Raw genomic sequence first — 12,906 nt, forward strand, 5'->3', positions numbered from 1 at the left:
ACATATTTTTTTGGACGGGGTCTCTCCATGATCCTGGAGCTCACTGATTTGCCTGGACCATCCATCCAGCGACACTCATACCTCCCCCCATCTCTATCCCCATCCAGCATGAGGACTACCCAGCTTTTCACCTGGTTTCCAGGGGACCAGACTCACGTCCTCATGCTTGCCTGGCAAGCTTTGCTCATTGGGTCATGTGCCCAGCCCCCTCCTGTGACTTTAGTGACTTGCCTGGTACCCTCAGCCACTTGGCCTACCAGGATGAGGGAGGCGAGTCGTTAGTCACATGCTTCAGAACTGACAACGCTTGTGAGCTGCTCTTGCCATCTTCTCTCCACTTGGTCACCACCCAGACATGGTCAGGGCTGCTGATGTGGTGAACCTGGCTCTAGGCTAGCCTCCACGACTGTGCTGCTATTTTAGGGACATGGCGTGCCTTTGTCTGGAAGCCAGCAGACCAGAAGCTCGTATGGTGTGGAAGGAGTGTCCACTGCCTCCTGCTTGCTAAGGTCCCAGGTCTCTGTTTTGACACTATACCTTCCCAGCCACCTCCCCCTCTCCATTTCTTGTCAGCTTGTTTGCAGGAAGCTTCGGGGCCAGGTGAGGGGACCCAGTTGCCTTTTAGGGTGGTGACATGTTCACCCATCTCTGGATTACTGGGTAGTGATGGACTGTTCTTTGCAAGCAGAAAGATCTCTCCAGTTTTCTTCTGGGTATCACTGTGTCCGGCACAGGGTGAGACTGCCTGCTGGTTCCTTTGCCGTTGCTCCTGGATGGTTCCCTGCCTGGCAACACCATTGTAGCCTGGACAAGGCTTAGTCAGGGCTGAGGGAACCAAAGAATGTCATTGCTACATTGCTATAAGGAAGTGGTAGGGGTATGGTGTGGTTTGGTGGCCCTCATTTGCATGTATTTGGTTACCGAAAATACCGGGATGTCATTTACATTCTATAAAATTCGTCCATTGTTCCCGGGGCGGTTTCACGATTTGTATAAAGGCTCTGAATTGTGCAACCCTTCCTGTAATTCACACTAAGAATCTCATGAATGTTTACACTCAGCCTCAGTCCTAAGCAAATGTTAATTCACTTTGTATATGAGTAGAATCCTAGAACGAAGCAACATTTTGTGTCTTTTTTTCCCCCCAAGGATAAGGATTTTGCGGTTTGTTTATGTTGTGGTATGTATTCGCTCCACATTCCTTTTTATGTCTAAGCAGTATTCCACGGTATGGATACACTGCGCTTTGTTCCTTCAACAGTTAATGTAAATTGTTTCTACCCTTTGCCTGTAAAGATTGCTGTGAACATTCACGCTCAAGTTTAGGCAGAGCAGGTCTTCATTTCCCACCAGTTGATACTTAGGATGCTCAAAAGGCTCTGTGACCTTAGGTACTCTATCTACCCTTCTTAGAGCCTCGGTTTCCCTGGCAACCCGTTCAGCTTACTCAGCTCTGCCTCTCTGTGGGGTTGCTCCTGTTCAGCATTCACAATAACCATGTAACGATATGTTGCCTGTTGCCGGATATGTTGCCTTTGGTTCTTTGCCAAATATTCTTGGTCCATTTTACAGACGTGGGCAGGAGAAGAGAGACTAGGGTGTCAGGTGCCCAGAGGGACTTCCTTCTTGCTGGGCTGTGGAAAGAGCAGGAAATTCCCAGATGGAGGTGTGAGAGAAAGACACTCTTCCCAGAGGAAGTAGCAGGTGCGGAGGCCAGGGCAGACACGGGGAAAGCGAACAGCACCAGGCGTGTCTGACCCTGGTGGGGAGTGGGCGTGATCACCTGGCAAGGAGGCGGACAGCTGCCTTCTCAGAGGAGGATGGTCCTGGGTGTTCTATTTCTGGAGGCTGCCTGTTGCAGGAAGTGGCAGAGCTGGGTCCATTTTAAAGCAGGACACGAACATGTTAAATCAAAGGTATGCAGACAAGCTTTACGAGATGTTTGTTCTGTGAGTCCTGGAAACCAAGTCTGTGCCGTGACTCAACCAGGATTTGATAGGGAACCTTTAGGCTGTGGCTCACAGGTTCTGGGCCTCCACCCACCGCTCTTGTGAACAGGGCAGACTGTAGGATTTATTACCCTTGCTTCCTGTAGATCAAAGACCAGACTGTAGTGATGCTTCACATCCTGACACCTGCTGTTGCCTCCACAGTTCACATCCAGGGTACGTGTCCGCTTATTCAGTATACTTACAAATATTTTCTTACGTGGATACATTTGTGTGTGTGCGTGCACACTCCTTGGCATGGGTGTGCAGGTCAGGGACAACATCCTGGAATTGGTTCTCTCCTTCCACTGACGTGTGTCATGGGGATTGAGCTCAAGTCATCGGGTTTGGCATCCAGTGTCTACCCACTGAGCCATCTTTGCTGGCTGGCCTGAACTTTTTATAATGCAAGTTATAAAAGATTAAACTCATGTTTGTAAGAAGTGGATAATGAGGTACAGGTGACGAGAGGAAAAACTCCTGAGGGTGGGGAGCAGTTAGAGCCTTTTATTTCTTTCTTGGTTTTTCAAGACAGGGTTTCTCTGTGTAGCCCTGGTTGTCTGGAACGCCCTCCTTAGACCAGGCTAGCCTCAAACTCAGAGATCTGCCAGCTTCTGCCTCCTGAGTGTTTGGGATTAAAGGTGTGTGCCACCATCGTCGTCACCACCACCACCACCACCACCACCACCACCACCACCACCTGACTTCAGAGCCTGGCTTTTAAAGCACACTTTGTTGAAAGCCTGCTTTAAGTGGCCTGAGCATAAGGCAATGTCCAGGCAGCCATTCCTGCAGACCCGATAGTCAGTCCTGGATGGCCTCGTCCCTGGAAGTCGGCTGCGTGGCCTTTGAGTTATGAGGAAGTGTCGTTTTCTTGAGGGCGAGGATCGTCTTTGTATACACACACCCACAAGTGCACACATACATATGCACATACACATGTATGCAGGTCTGTAAGATAACTGATTCGTGCGTGTATTCATGCCCAAAACCCACGAAGACACAGGATGCTGACGCTGACCGGGAAGGGTGTTTTCAGAGCCCGACTAAGAAGTGACAGTAGCTATGTATTTATTCCACCAAAATGGATGAAGGGTATGGTCTCCCGACCCTAAGACAGCTGAGCAGGCCACAGTGTCAAGGAACTTACAAGCCTGATAATGTTGGGTATGGTGACATGGGGTCCCTCAGGAAGAGCAGGTGGCAGCCATGGAGCTGCGGCATTCCTCACTGCCTGCCCCACCCTCAGTGTACCTCTTCTCTGCTCTCGCAGCCCAGCACCCTGACTTTCTACTGTCTGCTCTAGCCTTTGCCAGTTGAATCTAGTTTATATCCCTCCTCATTCCTCCCACTCCTGCCAGTCTGACCCAATGACCCAAGCACCATTGCTTCCTTCCCTAGTAGGGTTTGTTTGGGCCCTCAGCCAAGGTCACTCCTGATTGGCTTCGAGTCCCGTGCACACGGGTGCTTGGGAAGTTCGGTGGGGAGCTGGGGTCTGCCAGTATATATTAACAAAATTATCTGGGGTGTGGTTTAATTTGCATAAATATTGCACCTTGATTTTGGATCCATGCACCACTCAGAACCTCAGCTTAGTGCCCAGGTATCCCTCTCTCTGGTCAGCCAGCCCGGGGTTATTCCCCGAGGAAGAAAGTCTTGGTCCCTTCCAGCCTCTCAGAGTGGAATCTCCCAAACTGCAGTGCAGCCCAGCCAGCTCCAGGAGGGTGTCTCTGTCACCAGGCCTCCTGTGACTCTGGCAGTGGTGTTGAGAGCTCGCTCTACGGTGCTGTGACTGTCCCAAAGCCATGGTTTCACGGGCAGCTTATCTTGCTACTGATCTGGCCGGGGATTGGGGGGTGGGGTGGGGTGATTGTTCTTGTTGGCTGTATCCCAGGCAGAAGGAAGAGCCTACGCTCTACGCTCTGTCCTATCTCACGGTGTCCCCATTGGAGGACTTCGTTTACTGTCACCCAGGAAGGAGTCCTCTGGGAGACTCTAGCAGGTTTAACATACACCACCAGGCTTGCTGTGTGCATCATAGCCAGTCTTCACACACTGGGCCAGAATTCGAGATACAAACCACACGCGGATGCTATCCCGTGAAAACCCTCTAGTGGTTTTCCATAGGCCCACGATAGAAGTCGGGATCCTTAGCTTTTGGGAACAGGTCTCACTACATAGGCCTGGCTAACCTGCTCGCTGGCTTCTCTGGTGCGTGCTTCTAGGCCTAACTAAAACTCCCAGCTCTTTGAAGGGCTTTGAACCCTTAGACCCTTCAAGTTGTTCCTCTCTGAAGTGTCTCCTGCATTGACCTATTTCCTGTGAACCCCAAGCCGTGTGTGAGGCTGGTGCGGGATGACCACATCTCTTAGAGTCAGGGGTGGTGCGGAAGGTTGAGGGTGTGCCCTGTGGACCTGCTCTCTGAGGCAGGATGCATTTAATGTCTTCGTTAGCATATGAGCCATCGTTTTTTCTTGTGTTAATGAATACAGAGATTTGTAACTGCCCCTTTACTTTCTCTCTGGACACATCTTTGGGGTGTGTTTGATAGCGTGGCACATAGCGGAGCTCTGTGGTAGAAAGCTAAACATGAAAAGGCGGAATCCTGTTTACTTACCTTGTAGTTTCAAGGCAAGGTTGTTCCTCTCACTCTCCTTAGTCTGGCTCCACCCCCTCACCTTTTGGAGGCGGGAACTAAGACCCAGCTGTTAAGAAGCTCGCCTGGGGCCTGGGTTCCCACTCCCACCTTCTGTGAAAACCTCTCCAAGGTCAAGGAGCTCTCTTCTCTGTTGTGCCCACCTGGCCTTGCTCTGCCCTTTATGGTGCCCTGCCCTGTTTGAGTTCAGGAGCCAGACTGGCGAGGTTCAGGTCCTACAGCGCAGTGTCAGTCTCTTTGACCTGCGACATGCATTGTGTGGGAAAATTATCCTGTGCTGTCGAGGCTCACGTGAAGCAGGCTGCCCAGCCCACTCCAGACCTAAGAGTGTTTGTGCCAAGCATCCTCCAAGGCCCCTCGTCTGGGGATGAGTTGAGCCTCAGCTCTGTGACAGGGAGGGAAGAGGAAAACTAAATAATAGCCCAAGAACTATTGCTTTGTGTCCTTGCAGACAGCTAGAAGGTGAGCCATTCCTAACCAATGCTGCAGTCCTTAGGCCCGTGATATGAATATGCCTGTAAGTGGGAATAGAGAGGACACAGCTCAGCCATGGGAAGATCATCCGTGGAGAGAAGCTGGGACAGGAACTCCAGCTGTACCTCAGCTTCCCCAGGTGTTTTCTGCGGGCGTCGTAAGCACCCAGTTCGATGCGGCCGTCTCTGCTTGTGCACTTCAGCTGGGTGCATACTCCCTAAACTCAGCCCTGCAGAACCAAATCATGACTCTTGCGGATCTTCTCCAAGCTACGCATCAGACCCCCGAGGTGCCCTGTGCGTCGGGTCCCATTCCCTGTGTAGAAGTGTCGCCCTGCAGGTTGGCTGGGAAAGAGACTCTCCAGACACAGAGGTTAGCTGCTGCCTTTCGGAGTCTGTCAGACCTTGAGGGTTGCAGCTCCCCAGCCGGGCCTGATTTTCTGATTTGTGAAAAGGTGTGAATACGTGTGAGTAGCCACCACTCTGAAGTGCTCTGAGGATCCCGTGAGCTGCGTGTGGTTGGTGACTGACCTCAGTGAGCATGCTCGATGGAGGGCTTCAGAGCAGCCTGGATCAACCACTGCGTGATGTTCAGATGAGGTCAGCATCTTCCTGTGCCCCGTAAGGTGCATCTGTGTCATCTGTTAACTAAGAGACGGCTGCTGCTGCTGCTAATTCACCTTAGAGGTCAGCTCAGAGAGATCTCGTTGACTTATATTAGTCAACCGAATATCCTGAAAAATATTCTAAATAGTTTCCCTCGCTAGTGTAGTGTCGTGATAGGTATTTTTAGAATCATTTTTAAAGCACAAACAAAATTAAAGTCTGTGATGCTATCCAAATGTTCATATTTTTGTGGTTGCTTTGGTCTTTTTTCTTTCTGTTTACTATTAGTGTATACAGGTGTGTATGTGTGTGTATATATATATATATATATGTATATACATATCCCCTTAAATTATGATGGTATATATGTATTTAAAAGCATACATACTGAAATACTTCTTCACGTAACCCTTGCTTAGAGCAAGCAGTGTTTTTTTTTGTTTTTTGTTTTTTTTTTTAACCTGGATAGTTGGACTCAGGCAATAGTCCTGTGTCTTGCGGAATGTCCTTACACCCTGGAGCCCCTAGTGCAGTTGTCCATCTTGAGAACATGAAGGGTGCTTGCCAGTGCCTGGTGACAGTGTGGGCTTGAGAAAATACTGGAAGGACTGCTGACTCTACCATCAGTATTCTAAAGCTTACTGCAGTGACTTCTTGGGACCCCTCGTAGGGACCCCGTATATGGATGCATCTGCCTGCAGAGGGGACAGCCAGTAGAGTGCTTTGCGCACACGCGCGCACACACACACACACACACACACACACACACACACACACACACGTGTGTATGCAAATGAGTAGGCATACAGAGGAGTATAAATGAAACCAGAGAGAAGCTGAGCCAGCATTCAGTTTTGACACACGACTTTTCTATAGAATAAAGCCATTTCCGGGTTCGGGTCAGGGACACAGAGGGATCCATGTTATTTGTTAAGACCGCACGTCACCATCTGTCGGTGGTTTCAGGAGCACTGCAGAGATCTGGGCTTGGTTTTGGGATTTTGGTTTTTCTCGACTCTGCCTCCCTCCTGCTGGGATTGCACCATACATGGTTCATACGATCCTGGGGAAGGAACCAGTGCGTCGTGCATTCCGGGCAAGCTGATGTGTCCTATCCCAGAATTTCTAAATTGTGTCACCTCTGATGAGCGCAGGGCTGGAGTAAGAGCCCGGAGCCTTTCATCCGTGTGGAACCTCGCAGTTGCTCAGGAGAAACACAAATGCTGGGAGAAGCACTGCAGTCTTCACAGAGACGCTTGACCTTGAGCTACTGAACTGTGCAGAGCATTCGAGCCTGATTCCAGGGACAGCAAATTAGACCACCCCTTCCTTATACATCTCCCTGCCATTCCCTTGCCGGCCGACGTGAAGGCAAGGAGGAAGGTTAGAGAGCCAGGTGTCAGCTGCCAGAAGGCAGAGGGACCCTGTGGGGAAACGGTGGCCATGGAAGGGGAGGAGGCGGAGGACAGGCTCTTGCTTCCAGGTTTCTGGTGCTTCAGATTGAAAACCAGATTTCAGGCTCTGCCTGAGCGAGGAAATCATTCCAGGAGATCAGGTTTCCCTGAGCTCATCGGTAGGATCAGCTCTGCTTTCATACTGAAATATTTATAGGCTGCCAAATTCCAGTGACTGTTCAGTAGCAAGGCTCCGGGTGTGGCTTGGTGAGAGCCTTTGTGCCCCAGGTGCCTCTCATCGCCTGTTTGCGGTCATGGGTCATTATGGCAGCTCTCACTGTTAATAGAATTATTCTCCAGGGTTGTGTTACATAGCATCGCTGTGAAGTTGTGTGTGTGAGCGCAGGTATGCGTGCATGTAGGGGATGCTCATGGAGGTCAGGGGTCAGCTTCCAGTGCCATTCCTCAGGCACCGGTTTCCATCCCTTCAGCGTGGGGTTTACAAACTCACCCCACCATGCCTGCATGCTTTTTCACATGGGTTTTGGGGTGGAACTTGGGTCCTTCCCTTTGCTGCTTTACTAACTGGAAAGTGTCCACTCTTACAATACTTCTATTTAACCCAAAGTGACAGGTTTCAAAAAATAATTTCTCATCGGCTCTAAAACCACAGGAAGTTAAAAAAAAAATCGAAACAAAACTTCTAGAGCAGTGGTTCTCACCAGTGGGTTGCGACCCCCTTGGTCTTGACCGACAGTTTCATAGAGGTCACCTAAGACAATCAGAAAGCACAGCTATTTCCATTACAATTCATAACAGTAGCAGCGTCACAGTTATGAAGTGGCAGATAATTTTATGGTTGGGGGTCCAACACAGCACGAAAAGTGTATCAAAGGGTTGCATGCACCGTTAGGAAGGTTGGGAACCACTGTCCTGAAGGCAGTAACAGACTAAAGCCTTCCTCTGTCAGTAGAAGGGAATGAGAAGGTGCAGACCTGACGTGGTTGATAAACAGCCTCTCATGATGCAATGAACTGTATATGTAAGGGTATTGTGTTCAGTGTGCATGTGAGGGTGCATGTGTATGTGTGTGTATGTGTGTATGTGTGTGTGCATGTTTATGCAAGTATGCATGTGTGTGTAGATGTATACATGTGTGCATATGTGTGCATTTGTGGGAGCACATGTATGTGTGTGAGTGCATTTGTGCATACGTGTGCATGTGTGTGCATGTCTATGTGTGTGTGTGTGTGTGTGTGTGTGTGTGTGTGTGTGCAGCAGCCATGGTGGTAATGATTGTGGGGTGGATTTTTTTCTTTTTTTTCTTGAATATTTTTTATTTACATTTCAAATGTTATTCCCTTTCCTGGTTTCCCGTCCATAAGCCCCCTATCCCATCTCCCCTCCCCCTTCTTTTATGAGGGTGTTCTTCCTCCCCAACCATCACCCCTTCCTGCCCTGACATTCCCCTACACTGGGGAGTCCAGCCTTGACAGGACCAAGGGCTTCTTCTTCCATTGATGCCAAGCAAGGCCATCCTCTGCTACATATGCAGCTGGAGCCATGGGTCTGTCCATGTGTACTCTTCGGGTAGTGGTTTAGTCCCTGGGAGCTCTGGTTGGTTGGTTGTTGTTCTTATGGGGTTGCAAGCTCTGTGGAGTGGATTTTCAAAGGATAGCTCCCTAATGCTGCTGAAACAAAAACTGCATCTTTAGAATCTAGGCCAGTCGGGAAGAAGGGCTGTGTGTCCCTGTGAACTTGTGGGTTTTAGACGGTTGTTTAATAATTATACAGTCAGCTGCTTTCTGAAAGCTCCTACTGTGCCCATGTCTCTTGTGGTCAATGGGTAACTCACAGTTCAGCATCACTGGAGGCAGAGCCTGGTGACGGTGAGGACAGTGCAGGTCGAATCCCTGATGTCACGGTCTGAGGAGTCAGCTGAGTTAGACGCTCGCCCACATCCCGCTCTCTGCAGTTAGCGATCTCACCGCCTTTTCCGTCTCTTGCAGTTCTATGTGCCGAAAGAGTTGGCCAGATGACTAAGACGTACAATGACATTGATGCTGTCACGAGGCTTCTTGAGGAGGTGAGTGGGGGAGGTGAGGGCCGATTACAGCAGGGGTCGGTGGGCACCTGGTCTGTTTCAGGAAGGAACCTCACACTGGGCCCTTGTAGTATACAATTTAATGGTTTCATTTTGCTACTTACTTGTTTTGAGACAGAGTTACAATTTGATGGTTTCGTTTTGCTACTTAGTGATTTTGAGACAGAGTTACAATTTGATGGTTTCGTTTTGCTACTTATTGATTTTGAGACAGGATCTCACTCTATAGCCCTTGGCTGGCCTGGAACTTGCTGTGTAGGCCAGGCTGACCAGAATTCATAGAGATCTGCCAGCCTCAGCCTCCCAAGGACTGGGATTAAAGATATTCACCACCACCCCTGGTAGCTCTATCCCTAGGCCTTTGCTGCTGTTGACTTTGTGCGCATCTGTTAGATTCGTTGTTACTGTTCGAAAACAACGTCTTGTGAGGACTGCCCTCAGATATGCTGTGGAGCTGACATCGGCCTCGTATTCCCCATGCTATACCTCTGCCTCCCAAGTGCAGGGATTACAGAAACATACCGTCATGCTCAGCTGATATTTGAGATTGGGGTTGTCCAACTTGTGACATTGCAGTATGACATTGCCATTTACATGTTGGCCTACATTCATATCTATCCTGGGATGTATACAGTCGGCAGGCTGCAGGATAGATACACCTATGTGTGTATACAGTTGGCAGGATGTATATAGTCGGCAGGTTGCAGGCTTAGATGACCTGTGGGATGTATACAGATGGCAGGATGTATATAGTTGGTAGGTTGCAGGCTTAGATGTACCTGTGGGATGTATACAGACAGCAGGATGTATAGGATGTATACAGTCGGCAGGCTGCAGGCCAGATACACCTCTTTGTTTTTGATATTCTGAATTGATGGCACCACACAGGGCCACATAAGTACTTGTCAGGGCAGCCAGTCTGCTGGAGAAGAATATGTTCTTGCTTGTGAAACTTTGTTGCATCCAGCTGATGGAGCCAAGGCAGCCTCAACATAGAAATAAATACAAAGCAACAAGAGTGCCTTGGCTGATGTGCGGAGGAAAGTCAGTCAGATCCCGCCCTCGAGAGACTGGCGTTCTCAGCTGGCCTCCGTGTTCTGGTTTCATTTGGGAGTAAGGGACTGTGAAGTCCCCCGAGGACACATGGCGGTGCCCGGTGTACCTTCAAGTCAGGATGGAGCAGGCCCTGGAAGAAGTATTGGTAACTTTTAATTTTTTATCCCTGTAAGCACACCTGACAGAAGTAGTTTGTGGGGTTGGGGAGAGGATACTGTGTTGGGCTGACTGGAGATTTCCACACATTATATTATGGGAAGGAGTGGCAGGGAGGCTTCCCCTGTGGAAGGGAGAGCATGAGTTGGTGGTCGTTCATGGGGTTGTAGGGAAAATAGAAGGTGGCTGGAGCCCAGTGCCAGGTTATAACCTTCAAAAGCGGCCCCTGGTGATCTACTGCCTGCTTTAAAAGCTTTAAAGGAGGAACATCATGTCTCCTTAGAGCAGTTTCTCCCCTCGCCCCTTTGTAGTTAGTGCTTTCCTGTTTTATTTTTGATAGGCAATCATGCCTGCACCTCCGTGTTTTATAAATAGCAACTGTCCCCTTTGTCCTTGGCCCTGATAAGAAATCACAGGGAAGTCCCTGCCTTTCTCTGGAACCACAGGGCTCATACTCTGACTGCTACAGCCAGTCGTGTGACAGTCACTTCATACTGTTCCTGCTTGGGCTCTATGCCTTTGTTTAGGAATGCTGGCTTACATACCAGCTGCATACTGAGTGCTGTAGGACTTTCCCAGAACAGCGTGTGTGTGTGTGTGTGTGTGTGTGTGTGTGTGTGTGTGTGTGTGTGTGCGTGTGCGCGCGCGTGTGTGGTGTGTGGCATATGTGGGGTGTGTGTGTGTGTGTGTGGGGTGTGGTATATGTGGTGTGTGTGTGGGGGTATGGTATGTGGGTATGTGGTGTGTGTACTGTGTGTGTGCATGTGTGTGTGTATGTAGTGTGTGTGTGTGTGTTGCGTCTTTCCTGGGAAGGAGATCCTCAGGCTTGTCCTGACAGAGTGCATAGGGAATGCACCTAGAGTTCGCTGCTCTGCCCCAGTTACGGCGTGCTTTCTGCTGGCCCATAGTTACACATTTTATCCGAAAAATTGGTGAATGGGATGAGTCATTGCTGAGTGTGGGAGGTAGGCTGAGCATCTCCACGGAGCCCAGTGTGTGTTGGTGACAAGGGCCAACATCAGGTTGTAGGCTTTCAAGCCACCTTGATTCATTCCTCAGAGAATAAAGAACTAGACTTTGACTGGCTCGTTCCAGGGCCCGAGTTAGTTATTTATAGCCTGTGGTTGCCACTAAGGTTAAAGCCAAACTCATTTCCTGGCTGGGTTTTCTTGATTTTAGAACTAAATGTTTGATTTATGTTGACTGGCAACAAGAAATGGGAGGTGACTCCTCAGTCACCCCCTACACACACACACACACACACACACACACACACACACACACACACACACACACGCCTCACCTCATATCTGTGATTCACAAAAGAAACCTAAGGATCTTGTTGCCTTCATAAACCTGGACAGAACCAGGTGTGGCAGTACAGGAGACTGAGACAGGAGGATTAGGAATTCAAAGTGAGCTTTGGCTGAACACCTAGGCCCTCTCTCAAAACAACAACATCAGACGCCTAAAAGCCAAAACCAAGCTTGACAGGAGACTGGACGCAGTACGGGAGCTTCAGGTTTTCTGTTACCCAGAAGCAGTTCTCCCTCCCTCCCTCCCTCCCTGCTTTTCATCCTGCAGACGTGCCCTGGGTAATTACTATAAAGATTAGATTTCCAGCGTAGGCTTGTGATAGCTGCTCCCAGCTGGGCGGAGAGCAGGAGGCCAGAGGCCCTGCAGCAGTGAGGTGTGGTCAGCGGGGTGAAGGGCTCCCTGTCCTTCTGTGTTTGTTCCTGTTCTGTTCTCTGTCCTCTTGTTCCTCCTGGGTGCCAGCTCTCCTGCCCTTTGGGAAGCCTTATCCTTTATGCCCTCCAGCTGCATCTTGCTTAATAGTGCTCCTTGCCTCACTGACTGTAGTGCTCCCGGGCTCACTGACTGTAGTCCTCCTTGTCTCACTGACTGTAGTCCTTCTTGCCATATTGACTGCAGTGTTCCTTGCCTCATTGCCTGCAGTGCTCCCGGGCTCACTGCCTGGGGTGCTCCTTGTCTTGAGGATTCACATCTGTGCTTGTTGGAAATCAGCAGCTTTGGTGGGGTGAAATCAACAGGGAACGTGGTCAGGAAGTGAACGATGAATGATAGGCACCTGCTGACCATTCCATCTAGGCTGGTGTTTGTCCTAACAGGGAATTTAAAAGGCGTGAGTTAGACGGAGGGAGGTCACACTTGTGCAGAGAAGTGGACACCGCTTGCTAGTACAGTTTTAGGCGCAGGTGAAAGGACTGAAACCATTTTGACTTACGCTAATCTTGAGTTTGCCTCTGGGTACTCACATCCTGGGCAGCTCCAGCCACACCATTCTTCCTGTCCCTCCCCTCAGGTAAGGCACGGAGGATGACAAAGGGCCAAGGTGAGGAACCGCCTTGTCTCCCTGTGGCCTTTGAGGATAAATTCAGGGCTGAGCATCTCTGAGTGCCAGGACTGTCAGTGTGTCCCTTGGTCATGTGAAGTGCCCTTTCCACATGTGCTG

The 12,906-nt window shown here is 49.8% G+C and overlaps 1 protein-coding gene across 1 annotated transcript in view; it reads left to right on the forward strand.

Annotated features, from left to right (window-relative positions):
• The window catches only part of Trak1 (trafficking kinesin protein 1), a 93,656-nt gene that overhangs the window by 45,497 nt on the left and 35,253 nt on the right, over positions 1 to 12,906 (forward strand). The window contains 1 exon segment of the mRNA XM_032911194.1: positions 9,127 to 9,203. Within this exon segment, the coding sequence (XP_032767085.1) occupies positions 9,127 to 9,203 (77 nt within the window).

The sequence above is a fragment of the Rattus rattus genome, chromosome 8 (genome assembly GCF_011064425.1).
Source record: "Rattus rattus isolate New Zealand chromosome 8, Rrattus_CSIRO_v1, whole genome shotgun sequence".
NCBI classification, from domain to species: domain Eukaryota; kingdom Metazoa; phylum Chordata; class Mammalia; order Rodentia; family Muridae; genus Rattus; species Rattus rattus.